The sequence below is a fragment of the Marmota monax genome, unplaced genomic scaffold (assembly GCF_021218885.2).
Source record: "Marmota monax isolate L192 unplaced genomic scaffold, Marmota_monax_Labrador192_F-V1.1 WCK01_AAM20220418_F8-fsc00036, whole genome shotgun sequence".
Classification (NCBI taxonomy): Eukaryota; Metazoa; Chordata; class Mammalia; order Rodentia; family Sciuridae; genus Marmota; species Marmota monax.
The window spans coordinates 5,752,531-5,779,352 of record NW_026694491.1 but is presented as its reverse complement, the minus strand read 5'-3'; the positions used below and the strand labels follow the sequence as shown (position 1 = coordinate 5,779,352).

General features: G+C 40.0%; 1 protein-coding gene across 1 annotated transcript in view; it reads left to right on the top strand.

The window, feature by feature from the left end:
- Plxnc1 (plexin C1) overlaps positions 1 to 26,822 on the top strand; it is a 144,878-nt gene that overhangs the window by 54,930 nt on the left and 63,126 nt on the right. Inside the window, exons 5-10 of the mRNA XM_046419305.1 lie at positions 643 to 757; positions 8,855 to 9,002; positions 12,996 to 13,083; positions 15,158 to 15,260; positions 15,406 to 15,501; positions 25,080 to 25,219. Of these exons, the coding sequence (XP_046275261.1) occupies positions 643 to 757; positions 8,855 to 9,002; positions 12,996 to 13,083; positions 15,158 to 15,260; positions 15,406 to 15,501; positions 25,080 to 25,219 (690 nt within the window). The remainder of the gene's footprint in view (positions 1 to 642; positions 758 to 8,854; positions 9,003 to 12,995; positions 13,084 to 15,157; positions 15,261 to 15,405; positions 15,502 to 25,079; positions 25,220 to 26,822) is intronic.

Here is a 26,822-nt window from a genome sequence, read left to right as displayed (position 1 = left end):
ATCGTCTGAGGCTGACCTGGAAAAGTGGCCCTGAAAAATGTTTCACCCATATCTTTTAAGATAACTTGGTATCTGTCTAAACAAATGTTATGTAGCAGATGGTTGTGCAATGTCTTATCAAATTCTTGGGCAGACTCTGCCCTTGAAATATTTTTATTTAATTATCATCCTACAAAGCACAAAATAGTAGCTTTATTGTTTTTTTTTCTAAACACAGCACAAATTGCCCAATAAGTTGAATAGGGAGACATTCTGGGAATGAACTGCAAAGCTAAAATTTATACAATGTGCAAACCCTTTCTCGGGCTTCTCTTTGATAGGTATTTCTAAAAAGGAACTCTTTATTTCAGAATCTGAGAATGGATGTGCTTTGGATGTATTTGGCAATGTCAACTTGAGAGATGGCTCAGGAGTCTAAGTTCAGCGTGTTGTCGACATTTGTTCTCTACTCCTAGACATGATGGGGGGAAAAAAAACACTGTTTTCTTGTTGCTTTTCATGATTTCAGCATCATGTTCCTATTCTCGCTTAAATCAATAATCCACTGTACAAAGCATTTTGTACTGAAGCCAAGTATGAGAAAGTTGTAACTAATGCATGTATGGGGGTGCTGTCTTGATGTGTCTTTTTTGTTTGTTTTAGGTGTACTTTTCAAGAAGATTGTGTCAATTCAGGGCAGTCAGAAAACTGGCTGGATGTTTCCTATGGAGCTAAAAAATGTCCTAAAATTCAGATAATTCGAAGCAGCAGAGATAAGGTAAGAGGAAAGATTTTAATTTCTTTACTTCTATAGTATTGCCTCATTTTGCATAAGAGATGCTAACTTCCTTCTGAGCTTAAAATATCTATTAATGAAATATGAGTCCATTCATTTTATCTGTGAATTCTTAGTGTCTGCCAGATGCCACCACTCTGCAAGGTGCTAGGAGTATAGAAATAACCAGGTCACTTCATGGTCCTGCTCACATGGAGCTTGTCATCTTGAGGAGCTACATAAAGATGACCTTCTATAACTGAATGTAAAGAAAAGATAGACTTCTTTATTGGGAGGTGAGGGGAAGAGATGTAGGGAATTGAACCTAGGGGCACTTAACCACTGGGCAGTTCTTGTTGAATTGTTAAGTGCTCACTGAATTGTTGAGGCTGGCTTTGAACTCGCAATCCTCCTGCCTCAGCCTCCAGAGTCACTGGGATTATAGGCATGCACCACTTGTCCTTTCTTTTTTTATTTTAAGACAGAGTCTCAATACGTTGCCCAGGCTAACCTTGAACTTGAGATCTTCCTGCCTCAGTCTTCCAGTCTCTGGGGTCACAGCTGTGCACCACCAAGCCCTGCATAAAGATGGATTTTCAATGTAGTAGAATTACATCTCAACTTTAAAGCATAGAGAAATTAAGTTCAGACTTATGGTCCACAAGATTCCTTACAAGTGGCTGCACTGTAGAATTTAGCTTTGCTCTGCGGTTCCTCATCCTAATGTGTCCAGGCTTCTCCTAGCAACTCTCCTATCAACATGGCCTCAAGCAATGTCATAGAGATGGAGAGAGAACCAATATGGGCAGGGACTGTTGCAAGCAAGGTCCCTTGGAAAGCCAGGGCTCCCGTCCTGGGATGCAAGAAAAAAAGCGATGAGCATATTCAAGCATTTTCTGATGCACATACCAGCCCTGCCCTGTGGGAGAATGGAATTCCTCCCCGGCAATCTCAGTGGTGCTGCAAGGAGACATTTTCTCCCTAATTATGGCTCTTGTGTTATGAATAATTGTACAGAGTCCCCATCAGCAGCCAGTTGACCTGTCTGTTGCACCGATGTGTTTTATTTGAATGTCACATTAACAAGGAAATGGGCCACTTTCCCTTTTCCCTTACACTTTGCCATTTCAAATAGCAAGAACCATACCACTTAAGATGATTTAACATTTAATCAAGGGGAGCCAGAACATTTAATGAGTGATAAATAATAAAAGAATCAAGCTTTCAAGTCATAACTGATCAGAACTCATGGATTTAAAGTTATTTGGTTGTTGTCACTTTCTGTTGTCTTGGGCCAGGGCCTTCCTATGAGCTCTCCCTGCCCCGAGTCAAAGATAAATAAATTTAGTATAAAAGATGCTCTGGTAACCAGGTGCACGCCTGTAATCCCAGCAACTTGGGAGGCTGAGGCAGGAGGATTGCAAGTTCAAAACAAGCCTCAAGCAACTTAGCAAGATCCTAAGCAACTTAGTGAGACCCTGTCTCAAAAATAAAAAATAAAAAGGACTGGGGATGTAGCTCAGTAGTAAAGTGCCCCTAGGTTCATTCCATGGAATCAAAACGCATGCACGCGCGCGCGCACACACACACACACACACACACACACACACACACACTCTTAGGTATTCTCATGTAGGTATAGTCAAATTTTATTTCTCTTATTAATCTGAAAAACAGCTAACTTTGGTGCTAACAGAGAATGGTAGAAAAAAATATGATCCTGGAATATACTCAGGCCTCTGATAAGTGATTAAGAGTTTGCAAGAATTTTTTCTTTTGTCATTAAAAAAACGTTAAGGGCAACACTTCAGTCCAGTGTAGTGGGAAGAAGTAGTCGGTCAGTGCTGTTTATGTAATTTGCTTACCTATCTGTGGTTCCCTGGTATAAACTAACCATTTATATCTAGCCTGGGATGTTTCAAAAAAACACTTAGCACCCAAACAACCACTAGAGCTTTCTTTCCTGATCCTCATCATCTTCCCCCAAAGCACTTCCCCTCACCAGCTCACCACTACTCTCCAGGTGAAGAAGAGAAGAATTTAGTAATTTGAGTAAAGTTTTTTTTTTTTTTAAACCAGCATGGCAACTTTCATCATTATGGAAACTAATCCCTGGTGCTGGGGATTAAACCCAGAGCCTCACACATGCCAGGGAAGCACCACACTATGAACTGCACCCCAGCTCTGGACTGATTCTTTTAATAAGGTTGAAAAGGCATCTGATTCTCTCTCTCTCTCTCTCTCTCTCCCTCTCTCTCTCTCTCTCTGTTGTTTTTTGTTGGTTTGGTTTTTTTGTGTGTGTATGTGCTGCTGGGGATTGAACTCAGGGTTTTGTGCGTGTGAGGCAAGCACTCTACCACCTGAGCTATATCCGCAGCCCATGATTCCATCTCTTGATCACATTATTGCAAGATATTTTCTGCCCTTATGGCCATTAGTGACTTACCTGAAAGTCTCAGCTCTTTGTTTAAATAATACAAATTCCATGACCTACCGAGATGGCAGTCTGAGGTGGACCCTGCTTCCATCTATGAGCTCAATTCAGAGAATTTGCTAACTGCTCATGATATACCAGGAGGACATTCTAGCACCTTTGTAGGTACAGAAAAACCTTCATATAATGCAAAACCTCTGTTCACAAGAAGCTTTGTTTCTTTGCATAAAGCAACTAGAAAATAGTATATCCTCATCCTCACCATGGAATCCACATTAAAAAGAAATATTCAGAGCAATTTCGGTTAGTGTAGGAGGGATTTTCTCTGAGGTTTTGTTGAGTAAAAACAGCAAGATGCAGACAGGTTTGCATAGCATGATCTGATATTGATCTAAAAAAGTCCCTATATGTGTTTATACATGTCTCTATATGATTGTTTGCACATATAGAAAAGTATGAAAGAATTCCTACACCGTTATAGCCCAGGCTCCCCTGGTAGAATGACTGATGTGGTAGGGAGGGAAGGCAGAGACACGTAAAAAAAGAAAACAAATGAAAACCTCACCCACACAAATGCAAAAAGGTATGTATGACATGATCCATTTCAGCAGTTATGTCTGCATTTTGTAAAGAGATGTTAAAATTCAATAAAAATGATTTGTACTAATAAAGATATAAAAAAAGATGCAATAAAAGTATTTCTCACAAAACAACATGGTTGGTAAAGGAGAGACACTAGAAATACTCTTTTACTAATCTGAACTGAAACAAAAAATTCCATCATTACCAATACTACCAACATTGCTTTAAAAGTTCTGTTCAATCATATTACAAGAAACAAATAAGAGAAATAATTACTGCAATGCAATATAGAAAAATAGTATTTGCTAATCTTAAGTGCTTGAGTACCTTCAAAACCTAAATATGTAAACTTTAAAAATTATTCAAATGAATAAAATTTAAATGAGGTGCCAACTGTTTAATAAATACTCAAACATCAAAACCATACTAGGGGGTAAAACAAACTTTTAACTTCAATTAATAAAAAGTCCCACTCATGAAAACAATAGAATATTCAGGCATAAATTTAAAGAGCATTGTACATATCCTTTATTTTAAAATTATTTTTGCTAGGAGATACATATTGGGGACAGCTATCAAAAATAGTGTTTTGCAGAATCTTAAGCCATTCTTTCTAATAGTAATTAGATAGCAGAACATTGTCTATTGAGGCTATTTATAATCCATCATTATGGAAACTTATCCATTTAAAATATAATCATGCTGGGCACAGTAGTGCATGCCTATAATCCCAGTGCTCAGGTGGCTGAGGCAGGAGGATCTCAAGTTTAAAGCCAACCTCAGCAACAGCGAGGCACTAAGCAACTCAGTGAGATCCTGTCTCTAAATAAAATACAAAATAGGGCTGGAAATGTAGCTCAATGGTTGAGTGCCCCTGAGTTCATTCCCCGGTAGCCTAAATAAGTAAGTAAGTAAATAAATAAATAATCATAAGTAAAACATTTTTTTGGAACATATGAAAAATGTCTTGAATATATTCATAAACATTCTCTTTTCTAGTGGAGCAATATCATAAAATGTCATTTTTTCTGATATTATTTTCAATATTTCAGAATCCTAGTGAAATATGAGTAGGCATTTTCTTAAAATTAGCATAATATTCATCTGGAATAATATGAACTGATCAAGAATATAATAAAGATATTCATTTTGGAAATACATTTTGGAAAAAGAAGCTTATTTAGTTGAGACCATTCCCTATGAGATTGTAAACATATATGTTGTGCATACATATTGCATGATATATTATATGTAGTATACTATTTAAAGTCAGAACAATCCATGTTCTGATTTAAAAATAGTGGTATAGAATGTAGCTCATAAATAAATGTAAGAATTTTAAAGATCAGATATTGTAAAACAAGAGAAGGCAAAATAATTATTTTATAGAAGTAGAGGAAAGGGACCAGAGGGGAGGAAAAGGGAAATCCTGGGAAATGATATTGGCCAGATTATATTGTTATACTGTGTGCATGTATGAGTATGTAACAACACATTCCACCACTATATACAACTATAATGCACCAATAAAAATATAGGAAAAGAGAATTACTTTATAGAGAGTGTCGAAATAATTGCTTTTACTCTGGAAGCATAATTTAATTCATATGTTACATTAAATATAAAAAAAAATTGTAGGCTGATTAAGGAATTTATAAAAAGATAACTCATAGAAGAACTAACAAAAAAGGAACTGAACATCAGATAATTTGAAAGTATGATAATTTTCTTAGCTCTGAAGCAATCTAGTACTTAATAACAAAAGAAAAATACTCATAAACTTGATTCCTTTTTAGCAAAATCTATATAAAGAAAACTGAGTTAACTGAAGCACACATTTCAGGAAAATATTTGCCACCGAAAAAAATATTAATTGCAAGATAATAAAGCTAGGAAAAATTAAGAAAAACATCAATACACCAAAAAGTAAGTGGGGAAAAACGTATATTGTCACAAGAGGAGAGATTCAGAGAAGTAGATACAAATATGGAAACATGTTCAACCTCACTAGTTATAAAATAAATACAAATTAAAGCAATAATAAGTTATGCTAACACCCACTGTTGGTGATGCCAATTAGCACAACCTTTTTGGAAAGCAATTTGGCAGCAGTGCGCTTCAAAAGTCATAAATATATTCATTCTGTTTGAAGCACTAATTCCAGGTGTAGAATCCTGAAGAATTAACTTGAAAGAAGAAAAATCCTAAGCATGAAAATGCTATTTCAATAACATTTATAGAATTAGAAACTTGGAGAAAACCAAACTGTTCACAATAAGGAGAATAGTGAAGTAAAAGAAGGTGCTTTATCAACCTGGTAGAATTTAGGAGCAAGGAGTTCCTTGGCTTCATGGATGAAGCCAGCTGACGCTCCAACCATCTCTGCATCCCATCTGACCCATTGTGTCCTCACTCCCTCTTTTTCCAGCTTATTTCAAGAAATAGCCTCAGCCTCCATTTCTGGCTCCTTCTCTCCTTGACTCTAAATCAGGGACCTGTGCAAAGTCCAGTTATGGCTCTTCCTCTCTATAGACAATCTTATCCACTCTATGGCCTTATATATCATCTATGTTCATATCTCCTTTGTCTCCAACCCAGATGGCTCCTTGGCTCATTCATATCCAACTTGACACATCCTCTTGAGGATCACATAAATATCTTGAATTGAAGGCCTCTAAGATTGAAATCTCAATCTTCCACTCAAAGAACATATCTGTCCCAACCCAGTATATGGTCCCCCTGGTACCTCCATTCATCCATTTGATCTTCCTGATCCACATCCCTACTCTAGTCTTTCCCATGCTCCCTCTTAAAAGTTCCCAGAATCTGTCCAGTTCTTTCCATTTCCACTGCACCCCACTTGCCCAGGATCCTGTCATCTCTTGATGATCTCCTGGTACCATGTGGCCCTTCAGTTCTACTCTAAGGGAATGTCCAGGCTTCCATTCCCACTCTTGTGGAATGACCACACTTAACTAGTCCATAGGTTCTTTGAGGGCAAGGACTATAGCTATTAGGCTCACCGATATGTTCAGTACCTTGTGCAGCAGCTGGCACATAGTAGGATCTTGATAAGTTTTTATAAATATTAATATAAATATTTAACAAAGTAGAATGATTTCAGTTATATAAAAAACTATGTATGTTGGAAATGGAAGTAAATTTTGAAAAATTCAAAGAGTTGGTAAAATAGGATATGATACACTTGTTCTAATATTTAAGCAAGGAATCAATTTAAGATCTGTATGTATACAGAATCATATGTGGTCATGAGCCGAGATGTGGGATGCAGATATAAATGTTGTGGGTTTGAAGAAGTCAGATGAATGGGAGTTCAAACACCTGTTGACGATGAGCTAGTGGAGTGCTTTGGAGTTTGTTCCTATGCTTAAGTTCCCTAGAATTGGTTTAACTTCAGTCCTGGTAAAGTTGAACTGAAAGGAGTTGCTCTCTTCCAGCATGACTCTATGACCCCAAACCAGGATTTTTTTGCAAATGGAAAGATGGGAGTGAGCTCCAGAAACTAGCATAGATTTAGCAAGTTTGTTAGAGGACCACACAGAGGCTCTGGTGGTTATGCAGGGAGTCCAGGCAGAGGTCAAAAATATAACAAAAGGTAAACCCCTTCCAGGTTTGCAAAGCATTACTCTTCATCCTGGGTTGCAGGGTCACCTCTTCCTCCCCTCCCACCTTCCCAGTTTCCAACCAGGTACTCTTTATGCACCTGATGCCAGACATATCCACTGTTGGTGTCCCTTTAATTTTCCTTCTAAACAGAATTGGTCATCCTTTTCTTTTAGATAATTCATTTGGGAGAATTTGCTTTATGACTTTGAATTTTCAAGATTTTCTTTCTGTGTCCCCAGTGCACACGTTCACACATGCATGGGTGCACACACGTGGGCCTGTATACACACGTACACACACACAAAACACTCCCTCCCTTTAGATCTCATAGCATAGTCTGACCACAGACCAAACCTTAACTCATCTTAAAAGTGGATTTCACAGGCTCCCTTCTTTAACTATTATAGCATTCACAGTAAGCAGTAAAAAGGTGGGAGCTCAAAGCGCACCCTCTTAAATAAACCCTGGGTCAAAAAGAAATAAAAATAAAGTTGTGTGTTTCAGTAGGAATACTTAATAACATAAAGATACACATTTTTCTTAAATGAATGTATATATTTAGTTCATTTAGTGTAATTTCAGTTATACTCAGTCTCCCCACCCTCTTTGGATAAAATTATTTTAAAGCTCATATGTCTAGGAAATCCTATGAAAATAAATATAAATAAGTAGAGAATCACCTTATCAGATGTTAAATATATTTAAAGCCACAGTAGTAAAAAGTTGATTGACATTGGAATAGAAGTAGATGAAAAGGTTTTTAGAACTGAGCAGAGTTTAGAAGTAAATCCCAAATATATGGTAATATAATATATAGCAAGAGTGGTATTTCAGTTCAGTGGGAAAAGGAGTTGTTGGATTTTTTTTTTTTTTTTTTAGTAAATGGTTATGACAGAGCTGATTAACCATCTGGATAATAATAAAATTGGACTCTTATCTCGCATTATATATAGACATAAATTCCAGATGGATTAACGATATAAGTTTAAAAAAGAAAACAATAAAGAAAATGGAGCTATTTTATACTTGTCTATAGGCTAGAGTTTGGGCAGCATTTTGTAGGCTAAGACAAGAAACCCGGCATCTGATTATATAAAGATACATAATGCAAGGGCGAAAGATTCCACAAACAAAAAATTACAAGGCAGCCAGTAGATTAGGAGGAAAAGATGTATCAGAAATTTGACAGATAAGGATGAATATCTACAACTACGTGGAGAGCTTTTCAAAATTGATAAGAAAAATACACACACACACAGTGGAACTATAGTTAAGAATGGGAATATGTGATTCACAAAAGAGCCAACAGGGTACCAATGAAACAGCTCTTTCCTAACAGCTCTCTTGAGTCACCCTCCTTCCTATGGTGGTTCAAAGGTTGAGTAACATCAAACTCTAAGATGGTTGGTGATGATCAAAAGTGGTCACTTGTTTCCTGTATTTTCTTACCCATGCAGACCACAGTGACTATGGTGGGCAGCTTCTCTCCAAAAAACTCAGATTGTACGGTGAGGAACGTGGATACCAGCAGGGTGCTCTGCCAGGGGAAAAGTCAGTTAAACAGGACCTGCACCTGTAACATCCCCACCAGACCCATCTACAGAGGTATGTGGACTCTACTGGGTTTTGTTATGAAGTCACCAAAGCAAGGGAACCTCCTGAATTCAGATTGCCTGAGGAATTCAGATTGCAAGGTAAAGGACGGAATCTGAATAGCTCCTTCACTGTTGCTCACTCTCTCCCCGCCACTGGCTCCCACCTGGGTCTGCACCTCACTGGGTTGTTCTAGGACCCCCTATCAGATGACTGGAGAGTGTAGCACAGCCAGACACCACTGGGCTGGCTCTACCCAAATGGCTCAGATAATTCAGATCTGAAAAGCAGGGAATGTCCTCGGTAAGATGAGAAAACATGGCAGCCAATGTTCTATCAGCTTAAGTTCATTTATTCTCATTCATTCATTCATACAGGAAGCATTTTTTTTTTTTTTTTGAGCATCTGCCTGTGTGTGAGGCATTGTGCTAAGTCCTAGGGACACCCAGCTGGATCTATCTCATGGCGTTTGTAACCCATTGGTCGGGGATGAATAAGCAGTTAATTACAATGCTGTATATAATTGCAGGGAACCTGGAGTCCCATGGGAGGCATAGGGAAAGGGCACCAAACTGGACTTGGGGCTGGGGATGTGTGGTCTGGAAGGCTTCCTGGAAGAAGTGATAAATAAGACTGGAAGATGAACAGAGTTGAGCCAGGAAGACCAGTGGGAAGAGTGTTCCAGGCAGAGACTAACTGGTATAATACCCATAAGGAGAGCAAAAGCTGTGTTTGAAGAACCAAAAAAGGTTTCCACGTGGGTAGGGCAAGTGGGGTAGGTTCAGGTGGAAAATAATACCAAAGAAGGCAGCCAAGGGACCGTGGAGGATCTTCTGATCCTTGGACTCTATCCTGGGAGCTGTGAGGAGACAGAAAGATCTGAGCTGAAGGCTGGCACAGTCAGATTTATGTTGCAGAAAGGTTCAGTTGTACATCATCTATCTGTCCTGCTGGAATGGCATAGAGACCTCGAGAGGACATCTTCACTGCTGTGCTTAGAACAATGTCTAGTACAAATTAGCCATTTACAATCAAACAATAATTTTTGTTGAATGAATGAATGGATGGCCAGAGGTGGGGAATGGACCAGAGGAGGGACAGACGGAAGGCCTGAGTTCCAAAAGATCAGCCAGTAGGAAAATACTGCCGCAGTCCAGGTGAGACAGTGTGAGAGCCATCGTAGGGACGATGCAGATGGAGAGAAGTGGATAAATTCCAGAGAATGTCAGGAGGCTCGGTGCAGGATTCAGAGTCTCTTCAGATGAGACAGGCTGGAAGTAGAGGTAGGTTCATGGTGGAGGCCTCCTAGAGTGGGTGCTGATCATAACATGAACTGAGCGAGTTGTGGGGCAAGAGCTGGAGTTACCCAACATCTTACTTCCATTCAGGCTGCTATAACAAAATACCTGAGACTGTGTCTTTTATAGATAATAGAAGTTTATTGCTTACAGTTCTGGAGGCTGGAGAGTCCAAGATCAAGACACCTGCAAATTCTGTACCTAGTGAGGGCTCATTCTCGGCTTCATGCATGATGCCTCCTTGATGAGTTCTCATGTGGCAGAAGGGGCAAGGGAGCTGCCTCAAACCTCTTTTATGAGAATACTAATCCCATTCAGGAGGGAGAGCCCTCATGATTTAATCACTTCCCAAAGCTCCCCCCACCCCACTCATGATATTATCTCTAGGTATCAGGTTCCAATACCTGAACTTCAAGGACACATCCACATTTGACCTTGGCACCTGATTGATCCTTCACCCCTCAAAAGGAAATTTAATGCACCAGGCCAGAGACCTGAGCTTAAAAATGCCTCTTACCCTCTGGTCTCAGAATGGCTATTTGGGTCTGAATTGCTTGGAAAAATGAGCCCAGTTTCCCACTTTGTCCACCCTATGTAGCCTTCATGATAACTACTGGTTAATTTTGGTCACTAAAATGCAGGTCTTGCTTACCCATAAAAGATGCTTCTCAAGTACTGAGATTGACTTATGGGGCTCAGTCCCTTTTAGAGCCTTCATCAGCTTCTTTGCCCTTTCCTGATTTTTTTTTTTTAAATCAGTACTGGGGATTGAACCCAGGGGTGCTGTACCACTCAACTACATCTTCATACCTTTTTTTTTTTTTTTTTGAGACAAGGTCTCTCTAAATTTCCCAGGCTGACCTTAAACTTGGAATTCTCCTGCTTTAGCCTTCTGGGTAGCTGGGATTACAGGCATGGGTCGCCACATCAGCTCAAGGTCTTGCATAATTTTGCACAGGCAAATAAATTCATTTCCCACCTCTTATACTCAGTCAGCCAGAAGTGATTGCCAAAACTTGGTCCATGGCCACTTTGAGCCTCTGTGGCCTCATTCTTTTCACTAATTCCTATTTCCCTCCCACTTTGAAACACTGTGGGAAAGTCTCCTCTCCCTAACAGCCTTGTCAGATTCTGCTATGACCGTCCCACCTCCAGAATCCCCTTGGTCCTCCGCAGGCATCTGGGTACCCAGGTACTATATGGAACGTGAACCATTATCATGGTATTTCCTAGTCTGTGTTGTTATTGCTGGGTTTTTTCACCTAATGTATTTTACTTCTTCCAGAATTTTAACTGTAAATGCTTTCAGAGATAATGAATATGCATTTTCTTGGGATATTTACAATGTTTTATGTGTAGTTGATGCTCAGCAAAGTAGAGATCCTGCAGCCATCGTCACTGGACACCTATCAATTCCTTGGAAATGTGTTTGGTCTGGGAGTCCCTCAGTGCTCAGTGTTCATGTGCTCATTCCACTAACATGCATCAAGTGTCTGTTCAGAGGCTCCTGCTGAGAGGTCAGGCCAGCCCTCCAAACCTCCTTGTCTCTAGAACAGAAGATTATCATTTCACATAAGCCCACTTTATGTGAGCAGAATGTTATGTGCAGTTCTGGCTATCAGAGCAAATCTTACTGCTGTAGAGAAGCACCTGAAAATAAGAGTTCTTAGACTTTGGGAACCACACACTAATAAAATTTCAATGAGAAAATTAGGGCTGCCAACAAAGTCAGGCCAACTTCTCATTTTTCTAAGACTTTAATTTAACAAGTACCATCTCCTAGTCTTCAATCATTCATATAAGGAAAAAAGTATTAATACTTCCTTATTATCACTGGCCCCTGGACTAGCCCAGGTGCTACTCTGGGCTGCAGCTTATACAATCCTTACTGGGGAGCACTGCAACCCAAAGATTCCTAGACCACACCTAACCTGCAAAATCAGAATATCTTGTAGCATGGCCCTGAAATCTATATTTTCATTAAAAAAAATTTCTCAATTGATTCTAATAGACAGCTGGGACTGGGAATCAGGACCTTGGGTAGAATATCGATGTTTAAAGAGATACGGGAAACAATACACTTCTCTAACACTGACTTAGCAATTTTTATCCTACTGATTTTATTCTTTAGGGGTTTTCAAACCCATGGATAAGTTTTTAAAAGCAAGTAAGAAAACTTTCATCATAGATTTGGTGACAGTTGACTCTAAGAAGATCATGGTTTCCCACCCCTAGAAACCACACTCTCAAATTTGTTAGGTAAATATTTGTCAAGTGTGGATTTTTCCGAAGGTGCAGGATTTCCTCTCTAATGTGCTGCTTTTCATATTCTAGGCACTTCTTGCTCGGTGACTTGTTTTATTCTTATGCCTTGGCCAATTACAAGCTGAGATAGTGATCCCAGGGAGAGTTTGAGATGTAAATGGGCTGTAAAATGGCTTTTTCCTAGTGATTATCCATGGGGGGCTTGAAGCTAGAGTTGGGTTCGTCTGTTTGGAGCCTGGTGCTGTGCTCTGTGGCTGCCTGACGTGAACGGCCCCTGGGGACGGAGCACATACTGATTGCAATGTTGGTGAACAGCTGGCACACCCGTGGCCTCTCGGCGGAGAAGGGAATTTTTTTTTTTTTTTTTTTTTTGGCATTTACAGCTTCTGCTTGACTGTGGCAGGAATCCATGGTAAATGACTTTTCCCTCCCTTTGCTCCAGATGTCTTAATGGTCAACGTGACGTTCTCCTTCCCTTCTTGGATTTTATCAAAGCGATTCAACTTAACCAACTGCTCATCATTAAGAGAGTAAGATTTTATTTGAAATGTAAATATTCTCTCATGGTTTTAATTTATTTGCTTTACTCCACAATTTCCTAAAGAACTCTTCTGTGGAGTAGAACTTCCCAAAGTGCCTTTTGGAGCATGGCCTAACGGGAGCTGGGAGAGCCACTGAGCTAATGGGTCGGCTCACTCATTCAAGCCCTAACAAGGAAATTGGGGCAGCTGAGGAGAGAACACGGGCTAGGCACTCTTATCAACAGGGAAATGTTATTTCCTAGGCCCAGGGGACACTTGAAGAAGTACAGAGGGCACTGCTAGGTCCTCTCCTGATCAGGACGTTTCTGGGAATTTAGGCAGAACAGGAAGGCCTGTCAAGGACACACAGTGAAGTCTCTTTTGCCCAAAGAACATATTCATTCTACCCTCTTCTATTCTTTTCTTTCCCTTTCTTTTTCTTTTCTTTCTCTTCTTTTCTTTTCCAGGTGCCACCTGGAACCCTGCACCTTGCACTGTACCCCTGAGCTACACTCCCAATCTTCTGCCCTCTTTTTTATCACTCTCGGCCCCTTTTAGCTAGAAACCCCTTGAATTAGGGCCACACCTTATACCTAGCTTCTAAAGCAAAGAAGACATAGAGGAAATATGCTTCTCAGAGTCCTGTCCCTCTAGCTGGAAGTCAGGCTGGAGGTCCCTAAGGGAACAGTGGAAGCCATGTTATCAGTGTGAGTCTATAGCTGGCTGTGCAGGATGATTGACAACTAACTCTCTGAGTACCAAATATGAACTCCTTTCTACCTGGCCCAGGAACCATTATTTCTTTGCTGAAGATGATTCCATACTTAAAACCGACTTGGAAGGCTGCTTTAGACCTTATCTTTTACTAAGGAGGCACTATGAAAGGAGATGACATAGGCCAGGATCTGTGATTTCTAAGAAATAGCATTAATTTAGGGAAGAAAAAATACAAATTCTGATAAGCCTCAGAAGTCCAGAAAATAGGAGAATGGGGGGAGAATTAAATAGAATTTTATGGCTCAAAGAGTTTAAAAATACTGTAGCTCCCCGATGTGCAGGTTTAGAGAGCAGATGAAAGGCAGCAGCTGGCCCAGGTCCCACAACTTGGTCACCGAGGACCAGACCTCACACTAGATCCTCCCACCAGAGGTGAGAGCCCTTCCTGCAGGTAACTGCTTCCTGCCAGGAAAGCACTTGTAAGGTAATCCTGCCTGCAGGGTCAGAGAAGCAGACAAATCACAGACCTGCTCCCGGCTCACTAAAGAGACAGCTGAACACCAAGGGGAGCCTGGGCTTTCTCCCCACAGGGAAACTGCAGTTTCTCTAGGTCAGAATCTTCCTTTAGAAAGCATATAAAATACAGTCTGAGTCCCCGCGCCCTGCAATAGGCACCCTTGCTGTCTCCTGCCGACGCTTCCTCTGGCCTTCCTTGGCCACATTTCCAAAGGAGTCCCATTTTTTTTTTTTTTAATCATTTCTTCTGTAACTCTGATTATTCTAATGTTTGCTTTTCAAGTCCTGCAGGGGTTTTTCATGCATGATAGATTATTTGATTAGAAGACACAATTCTTCCTTAATTTGATTATAAAACAAACACCAGCACCCTAGTCCCTCTGCCTGCCAGGTAACTCTTTGTGTCTTACATCTTCTGGGCAGTTGGCAGCTTGGCTGCCTGAGGGAATGAAGGTTGGCTGATCTGGGGGAGGTGATAGCAGGGAGAGGCCCATCTCCAGGGGGACTCACCTAAGTGTAGACAAATAGCAGAAATGGATTCAGAAACAGATTCAGTGGTTCCTATTATTTATGGACCAGCAGGTGACCCCAGCTTCAGGTTTCCATGGCAACATTTCTGCAGGTATGATGATGCCTGTCAACCCTGAAGGCCTCCCAGAGCAGGGCACAAAGTCCTACTCTATGCCTAGCCTCAAAGGACTGTCCTCTCTCCTCCTATTCACCCCAGTCATTCCAACATTTTTTTTTTTAATTCTTTTAAATGTTTGCACACTACATCACAGAGAGAAATTTTAGGATGTGAACCTTTTCCTAAAAATCTAGGAATTAAGTTGGTTTTCCATGTTGCCAGATGCTCCAAATGTATTGGAACTGGCTGTGCTTGGTGTAACAGTGCGAGAAGGTGTATCCACCCCTTCACAGCTTGTGACCCTTCTGATTATCAGAGCAACCAGGTAAAGTGACATTTTTGGTATTACAAGGTTTAACTAAAAATACCTGTTTGTATCCACCTAGTCCCACTCTGGTTTTTGTGTTTGTTTCACACTTTGAATCTCCCACCCACTCAAGACATTGAAGGGATTTTCTTCTCCATTTCAGGAACTCTGTCCAGTTGCCATTGAGAAACCACCCAAGAACCCTGGAGGAGGAAGATTCAAGGAGAATAAGAGCAACAGAACCAACCAGGGTTTACAGGTCAGACTCTATTTTGGTGTTGATAATGGAAAAATTCCCTTTTGATGACAAGGACAACTCCTACTACTTTGGGTTCCTTAAAAAATTTTTTTTAAAGTTCCATTTTACTTACTACCAAAATTCCCTTTTTTTCCCCCTTTAGTTTTTAACCAAGTTTCAGTTAATTGGCTCAATACATCAAAGGCTGAACAATCACATAAAAGAAATTAAAACTCTGTAATTATGAAAAATGATGTTGTTCCAATAGAAGTAAAATTTTAAAGGTGACTTTGTGGCTCACTTGATAGCACACAGCCTGAGGGGACCTCCATTTGAAGTAATCCTTAGGATGGCCTTTCTGGGCATCCTGTGTGTGGATAGGTCTGTGCAAAGTACACAAACTAACTTGTTTTTGTTTTTCAGTTTGTAGAGATGCCCAAACCAATTGTTGATGGTACCAAAACAGACTTGTCATAGACCATGTATTTCCCTCCCCTTTCAAAAGTGTTGATATTTTTCATGAAATTTCCTTGGAAATTCCTCTTGCTTTCTTTGCAGTTAGTCAGCAAGCTCAATGTGCCTGTCATGTTTTAAGAGGGGATGTGACCATGTGAATATTTCTGGGCAGAACATATGTGGCTCTGCTTAGGGCATGGCCCCCTTCAGGCTTCCCTCTGTCCACAGATCATGGAGCATCTATATGTGGTAAAAACAAACAAACAATCAAAAGAGTACAAGTTCTGCTCTCATTAACCTTGGAGTCTGGCGGGAGCAGACTAATGAAAAATAACAGCATTAGAAAAACAAGAAAGGCTCAGTTTCTATTTCATGACTAATCTGTGGCTTTGACTTATCCATTTGCAGCTACTTAAGGTCAAGTGCCAATATAAATAAGTAGCACATTTTTAATCATTACTGAAAAGTTGATAGTAACTTTAGTTGAATTAAGTAACAGGCAGAGGGAATCAAAATGGAGCCTACAGTTAATTAAAGCCTTAGAAAAGCGTGGTGTGCCAGTGTCTGCACTCTAAAGGTCTTTGAGGTTTAATTAAGTCATGGGCTACTTTTCTCTTCCCATTGGTTTGTAAAACTAAGACATAGTGACAGGGAGTTGGATCAATCAGATAGTGGCTTTTTTGTTTTAAATCAGATTTTACCATGGTTGTTTTTAATTTCGGCAAAATACACATAACATAAAATTCATCATCTTTACTGTTTTTAAAGTGTGCAATTCAGCAGTGTTAAGTACACTCACAGCATATGCAACCAGTCTCTAGAACACTTCCCATCTTGCAAAACTCTATACTTATTACCAAGCACCAGGCCTTGTACCAGGATCCCTTGTACCCAGGCCTCTAGTATCCAACTTTCTATTTTCTTTTTATAAATTCAACTACTGTGAATTCCTCGTATGAGTAGAATCAGGCAGCATTTGTCTTTTTCTTTGGTTACCATGGATTGAACCCAGGGGCCCTTAAACACTGAGCAACATCCCCAGCTCTTTTTTTATATATATACTTTATTTTGAGACAGGGTCTCACTAAGTTGCTTATGGCCTCGCTAAGTTGCTGATTCTGGCTTTGAACTTGTAATCCTCCTGCTTCAGCCTCCTAAGGCCCTGGGATTATAGGCATGCACCACCACACCCAGCTAGTATTTTTCTTTTTGTATGACTTATTTCACTTAACATAATATCCTTGATAATTTTTTAGGTGGCTGAATAATTTTTGTCATTTGAAGAATATTATTTAATGGGATCATCTAGATGTACCCACTGGGAGATTGACTGGGGATGGAACCACACTAGCCAAGCACTCTACCACCAAACTACCTCCTCAGCACTTGACTTTTTAAAAAATTAAATTTATTTTCAGCCGGTACATAAAAAACAAAAATGGCACCTACTAATGGGGTAGTATAATTCTGTGGAAATTCATCCAAGTTCTCTTATGTATCAATAATTCATTCCTTTGTATTATTGAGAAATGGTTCAAGCAATAGCTTTTTTTAAATTTTTTTATTATTAGTTGTTCAAAACATTACAAAGTTCTTGACATATCATATTTCATACATTTGATTCAAGCAGATTATGAACTCCCATTTTTACCCCGTACATATGTTGCAGATTCACATCGGTTACACATCCACTTTTTTACATACTGCCATACTAGTGTATGTTGTATTCTGCTGCCTTTCCTATCCTCTACTATCCTCCCTCCCCTCCCCTCCCCTCCCATCTTCTCTCTCTACCTCATCTACTGTAATTCATTTCTCTCTCTTGTTTTTTTCCCCTTTCCCCTCACTTCCTCTTATATGTAATTTTGTATAACAATGAGGGTCTCCTTCCTTTACCATGCAATTTCCCTTCTCTCTCTCTTTCCCTCCCCCCTCTCGTCCCTGTTTAATGGTGATCTTCTTCTCATGCTCTTCCTCCCTATTCTGTTCTTAGTTGCTCTCCTTATATCAAAGATGACATTTGGCATTTGTTTTTTAGGGATGGCTAGCTTCACTTAGCATAATCTGCTCTAGTGCCATCCATTTCCCTGCAGATTCCATGATTTTGTCATTTTTTAGTGCAGAGTAATATTCCATAAAACTTATCGTAAGAAAAAAACAGTGTGGGGGCTGGGAATATAGCTCAGTTGGTAGAGTGCTTGCTTCGCATGCTCAAGGCCCTGGGTTCAATCCCCAAGCAACACGAAAAGAAAAATACAATGTGGTCACTGCATCTTGGCTTCTTGTGTCCTGCCTTCCTGCACCACCTCAACTTTTACACTGTATGGTTAAAAGAAGTGGGGTCACTAAGAGAGAATACTGAAAATCAGCAATAGTCTGGATCTGCCTTCGATGTTTCTCTATGGATTACCCTTCTAAGTTTGGAAAAAGATATTTCGTTGATACCAAAATGTTTTCTTTAAATACATGACTCAGAGCAGAATCTCAATTTGGGTTGATAGGGAGTGGAGTGTTGCTTGTCAAAGGAGGGATATTTTATGCTCTGGGAAACACATTTTCATGCTGAATGTGTAGCATCATGATTCCCACTTGGGGTCCACATGCCAGTCTTGAATGGAGCACCCCATCCCTTGCAACTCTTCCCAGCAGAGAAGCCACGGAGAGCATTCCTTTTACACCCCCGCCCACATCACATGTGTAGTGTGTGCTTCCTGTGTGCCAGGCACTGCGAAGCATACGGACACTGCCCTAGGCTTCACGACCAGAGCATGGGTGATTGTTACTGCAGGTACTTACTGAGCATCTATTAGATGCTGTTATACTGAGCTCCATGGATACACACATGGAAGATACTAATGATTCAGGCACCTCTCTGGCTGTCAATCTCAAGAATCTTATCCATGAGTATCTATGCAACAATAAGAGAGAAAAAAATGTTAATATGGGGGTAGTACCTGAACTGAGTTAAACCCAGAAAGCCTTGCTGTGCCCGGGGCTGTGTCTTAGTCCCTCCTGCCCAATGCCTGACAGTTAAACACAATCAGTGCGGTTGGTTAAGCCTTTGATTGATGGATAGATTGATTGATGGAGATGGCATTTCAGCTGACCATTGAGAGACGAGAAGCATCCAGACACATGGAGACAGAAGAGCAGGTATTCTTACCAGAGAAACCAGCTTAAGCAGAAGTGCAATAGGAGGCCAGAAAATTCCAGACCACTCATTACCAAAAAACCCTCAGTAATTTAGTTTAGCTGAAATAGAGGATATGGGAAATGAGAGTGTAGCCCACAAAGTTGAAATGACCCTGGAGCCTACACATATAGCACCTTACATGGCTGGCCCTCAGGAGTTTTGACTTTATGCTTCAGTGGCAAAGGAATGCTATCGAGACATTTTCTTTTTGTTTTTAATTAAGAGTTTGCTCATTCAAGGATGTGGTCCTTGGGAGGTAGGTTTTCTGGTTCAGTTGGCTGGACCGGTTGACCTTATACTCCTGTGACCCTAAGGTGCACCCCCATGCCCTGATCCAGAAACATGAGCTGTATGCGGAGTGGCCTACATTCAGAAAAGATCCTGGCCCAGGATCAGGAGTGCTTTTAGCTACAAAAACCAGCCCCGCCTCTTGTTTTTTTGTTTCCTATTTAATAGGTAAAACCTGTCGCCCTCCCCCACCACTTCTCCATTTCCTAACCGTCTTGTACCTGTTGCTCTCACCTGCTGAGGGCAGTTCGGCTGCCCATCCTTTCCTGCTTTCAAGGAAAGGTTGTGACAATCTATGATACAACGTCATTCTAATGTTTGTTATTCTGCACAATATGCTTATCACTCCGTGGCAGACATAAACCACGTCTCCTGCCCTCGAGGAATTTAGATTCAAATTGTTCTTCTTTCTTTCTCTTCCTGTACCTCCTCTTCTCTTCCTCCATCACTTTGAAATGTGCATTTTAATTTCTCATAGATAATCCAAATGGATTTTTTTTTCATTTGTCTTGAGAAGTGAAATTAAATTCAGCATACGCCTTTTTGAATAACTTCTGTGGACCTAGCACTGTGCTAGGTGCTGTAGGATTCACTCCCAATTCTTCATTTAATCAATCATTCAACAGTGTGTTTGTTGAGCAACTGTTGTGTGCCAAGCAGACAGATAGTCAAAATGTGTGTACAATGGAGCTTACATTGTACACTTCTGGAGGAAGTGATATTCCTTTTCATGAACAAGTTGAAAATGCACAACAGAAGAAGTTAATAGAAAGAATACCAGAATGGACTGACTTTTGTTGAACCCTGTGCCTTCTGAGCTCAGAGTGTCTCTTTATTTAAGCTTCACAACGGACGTATTTTCCTCATTTTATACACAGGGAAATTTTGATTTATAAAAATAAGTTGCAAATGGTAGATAAGAGATTTGAATCCAGGCCATTTGACTCAAGGGTTCACAGTTTAGTCATTGGCCTATATTATGTGACCTATGTTGAATAGAAATAAATGTTAAACCACGTAGTAGTTTATAATGCATCTTGGAGGGAGGTATCTAATATCGGTTTCTCTAGGCCTTAGTCTGTCAAAACCTGCCCATCTGGGCCACAGATATGGAGTAGGACCAAGACCTCCACCTGAGGTCCAGGCTGAGGGTAGCTTATTAGCATCCAAGACGCAGGAGAAGACAGGTAGACTGGGGTGTGGCTTGGGGGGAAGGAGTCAGACCCAGGAAAAGCCAGGCATCTTCTCCAAAGAAGGAGCATGGAGCAGCAAGAATCTCACGTTCCTGTGGCATCTTGGCAGAAGGGTAGATTTGAGTGGCTAGTGTAAGTTGGAATCAGGGAAAGAATTGCCCTGGCTGGCCCTGGAGTTCTGACCACCCAGGACTGTTCTGAGTAGCCATACTCAGAAGGGTCAATGGCCAGGAGTAATTCAGGGAGTGGCCTGGGCAGCCACACTGTGGGCCATGTCAGCTTCGCCTTTGAGTTCCCAGGTCAGAGAAGCGAGTCTTGCTCTCTCAACACAGAGCACACATCTGTCACTGTCTCTCTGGAAGTTTCCATGTCCATCGCTGTCATTCCCCGCCCCCCCACACCCTATTGCTAATTATTGACAGTTCCCAGGACCAACTGGAAGTTACACCTCAAGTTCCCTGGGGCATGTATCAAGAGCTCCTGGGAAGGGGCATTTGCCTGGGGGCGAGAGGGAGGAGCCCATCCCATTTTTTGTTACATTGAACTCTCCATTATTTCTTTGGTGGAAGTGTATTTTGCTATTTCCTTTCGATTTCCCATCTCCTTTTATACTTTACCATCTCCAATGCTGACCACCACTCTGCTCAATTTATATATTTTTATATAAATTGTCCTCTTCTCAGTTATTAATAAAGATGTTAAATAATTCTGAACCAAATACTCACCCCTATAGGGCCCTACAGGACACTTTCTTTTAATTAGTTATGCCATCTTTCATCTCTCTTATGTCCTTTGGTTTCAGATTTCCAGCTGGTTTTAAATCCATGTGACTTTTTATCCTGTCCTGTTTGAACTAATTTCATGAGTGAAAATCTGAGAGACGTTTTACCAAGTGTTGATTCAGGTCCAGGCCTATAGAGAGCTTTGCTATATTCAGTTTTTTTTTTCTTTTAACAGATTAATAGAGTACAATTTGGTCTTAATAAACCGAGCCTTCCTAATGCACCTCTTTCTAATATTCTTTTCAATCATAGCGGTATTTTCTCCATTAATGTCACGGTAATTTGAATTGTGTTGACGTCAGACTTCACAAAAGGTACTCTTACTGTCAGGAGTAATCCTCTTAGACCTTTTCAAAGATAACTGTTTCCTAGTGGTTGTGCTATTTCCAATATCTTATAATGACTTGGTTTTTGAAAAAAAAAAATAAAAATAATTGGGTATTCTTCGTATCACCTAATTAACCAGTTTCCAGTGTGCGTTCTTACATAAAACAGGGAGGGATTTCAACTCATGAGAGACCAGAGCTCATAGTATTTTATTAAATAATTTACAGTTGTGTTGCCATTTAAAAATAACTCTTAAGTCTTTAAAACGTAACTGACAGGAAGTGAACTATTCTGAGGTTAATTACAAGACTGCATTGGGCTGTGACGTGCCGAGCAATGGGATTTTGACTTGATCTATGGAAATCTTTGGAGTGGGGTGAGGGAGGGAGCTCACTGGAGAGCTGGAGAAATTCCCTTTGTATCCAGCTCAGTTGTGTTTTTAAATTAACCCCTTCTGGAGATGGCTCCTCCACATGAGGCTGTGAATTAACTCTTGATAAAAAAAAAAAAAAAAAAAAAACAGATCCAAATATCAAATGTCTGAAACATTCGTAGGGAGATTATTCTTTGTTGTTGTTTGTTTGTTTTTGTTTTTGTCTTTCCTGGATTTAAAAAAAAAAAATCTTTATCACCAAATTTAGAAAATGTTCTTTTTCTGATTGTTATAGCCAAGTAGTACAGCCATATAACTGCTCTATCTTTTCATTATCGTTATTACATTTTCATGTAAACCTATACATTTATTTAGGTGGTTCTTCTTGGTAGCTCTCTAGGCCACTTATTAAGATTAGGAGAAGTTGTCACAGCAAAGGACAGCTAATCTGACCCTCTTTGAAAGCAGACTGCAAGCATCTGCTTTCACAAGATAGGCCAGGGCTGGATTTTATCCTTCATGGCCAGTGGAAACTTCTCCAAACAATAAGGCTTTAAAATGAAATCCTTTTGAAGTAGCAAGGCTGTCTCTACTCAAGGGGAAATAAAAAGTTAATGAGACAACGTGGCAGGTCTTATGATGCTGTTTGTAGAGCCATTTAAGGAACAAAATATAACTCCCTTTTTAAAAAATCCTTTTTTGTTCATTAGATATAAGGCCATCCTTCTCCTCTACAGAGAGGAGAGAAGTAGCAGGTACTTGGCATGTTTGCAATTTGTGCTTCTGCAGACATCCTTGGTATAAACAGAGGAAGCAGAGAGGGCCAGTAGAAAGAAAAGCAACCTGAGAATCATAGTGAACTTGGATGTAAATGTCATCTGCAGGGAAGTTTACATTTAAAAAAAAAATATGTCTTGCTTTCCTAAGAAGACAGTGGACTCCTCAAGAGCAAAATTTTTTTCTACAATGAACCAGAGATTAAATACTTCAGTCTTTGCAGGCTGTGTAGTCTCTGTTGAAGCCACTCAGTCCTGCTGCTGCAATGTGAAAACAGCCAGAGACAATACCTAGACAGGTATTTATGGACAATGAAATTTGAATTTCATGTGTTTTCATAGGTCATGAAATATCCTTCTCCTTCTGACATTTTTCCATGGACCATACAAAAACAGGTAGCAAACAGGAGTTTGCTTATAGGCTGTCATTTGCTGGCTCCCAATCTAGTACAAACATACATCATGTCACCCCCTGCCAGATCTCATGCTGTCCTAAGGACCCTATAGGTGCTCAATAAATACTTGTTCACTTAGCTGTCACCACGTAAGAGTACAGAGTAAGCCCTTTGCTATACAACACACACTTGACATTTGCAAGGGATTTATCTTGAAATCATTGCTAATCCCCCCATCCCAAGTACCACTCTAGCAGATAATTTCTCCCATAAAATGCAGTCAAGTATAACAGAATAATTAAAGTGACCCTTTCAGGCCCGTAGTGATTCAATAAATATGGGCTAAAGTCCTTTACAAAGTGATTAAGATAAATTCTGCCACCGAAATCAATTCCCTGTCACGGTACATCATTGCAGTGATGACATTAATGATGAATTTACCTCAATCTGCAAAGCCAATCCATAGTGATCATGAGAGATGGTGACCGCTCTACCATAGAGCACCTGCATTTCCAGATAAGCAGAAGGAGAGAAGGTCCATTTCAGCAGGATGGGCCACCCTGGCAGCTGGCAAGGCCAGCCCCATGAATATTAGACACACAGAGGAGCAGAGCAGATTCTCTCAGTTGCCTCAAGAATCAGGTGTTGGACATCATGCAAGCTCTCCCTGTGACTCCAGTATCTTCCTGATGAACTTTATCACCTAAGTGGACGTTCTCAGCACTTACAAGCCATCAGCCAAATGTCACATGGTTTTGCATCTCTGGACCAGAGGGTCATTTTCAAATAAGAAGAGTATGAGTATGAAGTCCACTCATGCTGAGATCTGCTGTCCCTTATATTGACCAGAATTTTAGAATCTTATGTCCTTTCTTGGTCTCCATACTGTTGAAGAACACACACCTGCTAGCTATGGTCTACACAAGATCAACAAAATGACCAAAATGAAGGACATTAGCATTTGTAGGAGAAAAGTAAAAGACATTGTTTGGTCTTGAAAAGGAAAAATGATTCTTGCCATCAGATAAAGGGCTTTGTTTTTTGGGTGTTTTTTTTTTTTTTTTAGGAGATTTTGATTAGACATTGAAAGTGGAGGAGTAACAGGGCCTATGCCTACATGAGAGACTCCAGGGGACAGACACATCCTTGATTGTAGGCTTGATAAAGCCTGTAACTGGTTAGCATGGGAAGAGATGGTCGTATCTGCAAATCCTAGAGAAGAAATGGCCACCAGGGTGTAGGCATCATTGGTAGTAGGTGTAGTAGGGGGCTGAACTGGTGAATTTCTTGTTTTTTTTCCTCCCGCCTGTGGTATATTTCTTGATTCAAGTAACATAACTGAAACAAATAAACAAAAAAAATGCAAACTACTTTCCAGGGAGTTAAATTTATCTGGAACGACATTTATTTCAGTGTAGTGACTAGTCTGTTGTTGGCCTCCAGTCAATGAACTCCTTTTCTTTTCCTGCATTTTGCCTACATTGGAGCCTCCGGAGGCCATGAGGCAGCGAGCATTTCCTAAACTCGAATGATATCTCTCTTCAGACAGAATGTCAGACTCTTCAACTGTATTTTCAACTGTCTTGTGAGACAAAGACTAATTGGTTTGACCTCATGCTGTCGCATGTTGAGAGACACGAATCTGCAGCGCTCTTCCTTGAATTCATTGATTTCATTAAACACTGTCTGCTTGTGTTTGCAAAATGTTGTAATTTCCCAGTGATTTTTTTTCGAACTGCAGCACATCAACAGATTTTTTTGGAACGATGCCATTTCTTCGCTTTGATCTTATGTTTTCATCTTTTATTTCCAATAGGTCTTCTACATTAAGGCCATCGAGCCACAGAAAATATCGACATTGGGGAAAAGTAACGTGATCGTTACAGGAGCCAACTTTACCCGGGCATCAAATATCACCATGATCCTGAAAGGAACCAGCACTTGTGATAAGGATGTGTGAGTTGAAATACTAGTAACTGATCCTTGGTAATATAAAGCTAAAACCAGTGCAAGAGAATCAGTGTGATTGGAACCTTTCTATAGTCAATTCCATACACTACCATGAGCCAATTAGTCCTCGCATTCGACATAATTCCAATAAGTAAAATAATTTTAACAGTAAGTTTGAAGTTCATTGTGAAAAAATCTGTCCCATGTCACCTCCCCTCAAAATTTCCGTATATAATTATTTCAAGATATTGCCTGTTTGGAGCCCCAATTAATTTTCATTAAGAAAATCAAGTATGGGGGCTGGAGTTGTAGCTAGCTGAGTGGTAGAGCACTTGCCTAGCACATGCGAGATACTAGGTTCGATCCTCAGCACCACATAAAAATAAATAAATAAAGGAAAGGTATCATGTCCATCTACAATTAAAAACAAATTTTTAAAGAAAAAGAAAAAAACAAGTATAAAGGTTAGCAAATATTGTTATTAAAATGATGCACTTGAAAAATTAGCTGCCTACCTTGGAATTGGACAGAATTTTATGAAGCACCTCTTCCAGAATGTTCCCCAAGGTTCAAAGAAAGAAAATTTCAAATTCATTTTGTATGGACATGTCATTGTTTATAACCTCTTTCTATTTTCTGGTTTGATTTTAACTTCATACAATTAAATCACTAATACATACATTAGTGATTTAAAAAAATAACAAAACACCCAAACATAAATATCTGATTAGTGTGTCACTTGAATGTCATGATTTCTAGGACTTCTTTCCCCCTAACTCATCCTATCAGTGAAATTTTGAGAAAAAAGTTCAGTTGCTCACTGATGTCCTTGATCAAATTGTTACCCCCACACACCAGGAGGGGAAAAAAGAGAAATATAATAATAATAACATAACAGATAATTTGAGTTTTCTGCTTGTTAGTTTTTGTAAGTTTGGGCTAATTTGGAGCAAAAGATGTTGCCATCTACATGAAGTATAATACTGGGTTTTTTTCGTCATGGAAATACAGTCAAGACAATCTGCTGGAGCGTGATGTTTTGGTTTCCAACTGCTAAAACAGATTTGTACAGCATTCTAATCTGCCATGCTTATTTACTGCATTTTCTGTTTTAATTCATTTGCTGCACATCACTGCCGCTCCCTTCCCCTCGTAGCAGTCAATCTGGAATATCTACGATCCTGACCAGAAGAGCTGCTCATCGGCGGCTTGCGCGCTGTACCTGAGCGATCAAGCACACATTAGAGGCCGTATCTATGCAACCTGGGTGTTCTCGTGCCATTTATCCCAGCTAAATACCTTGCCATGAAAATCTTTCATTTTGTAGAGTGAAATCTGTGAAGTTAGACACCTGTGTGTTCACTGAAAGGCAATCAGCTTCACTGGAAAATAAGTCGTTTTCAGAGTATTACCCGTTTCTGATTCTTTATGCTCTCATTTCCATTCTGAGTGTGTCTTGAATTACTGCAGTTATTAAATTAAATGACTAAGAGACCTTTCTGTGTGTAGCATTTCAGTAACCACATCTGTGTGGCGAACCCAAGTTCATGAGCAGCCGACATAATACCCAGTTAATCCTATACCTGAGCCCATGCTAATCCCAAACTCC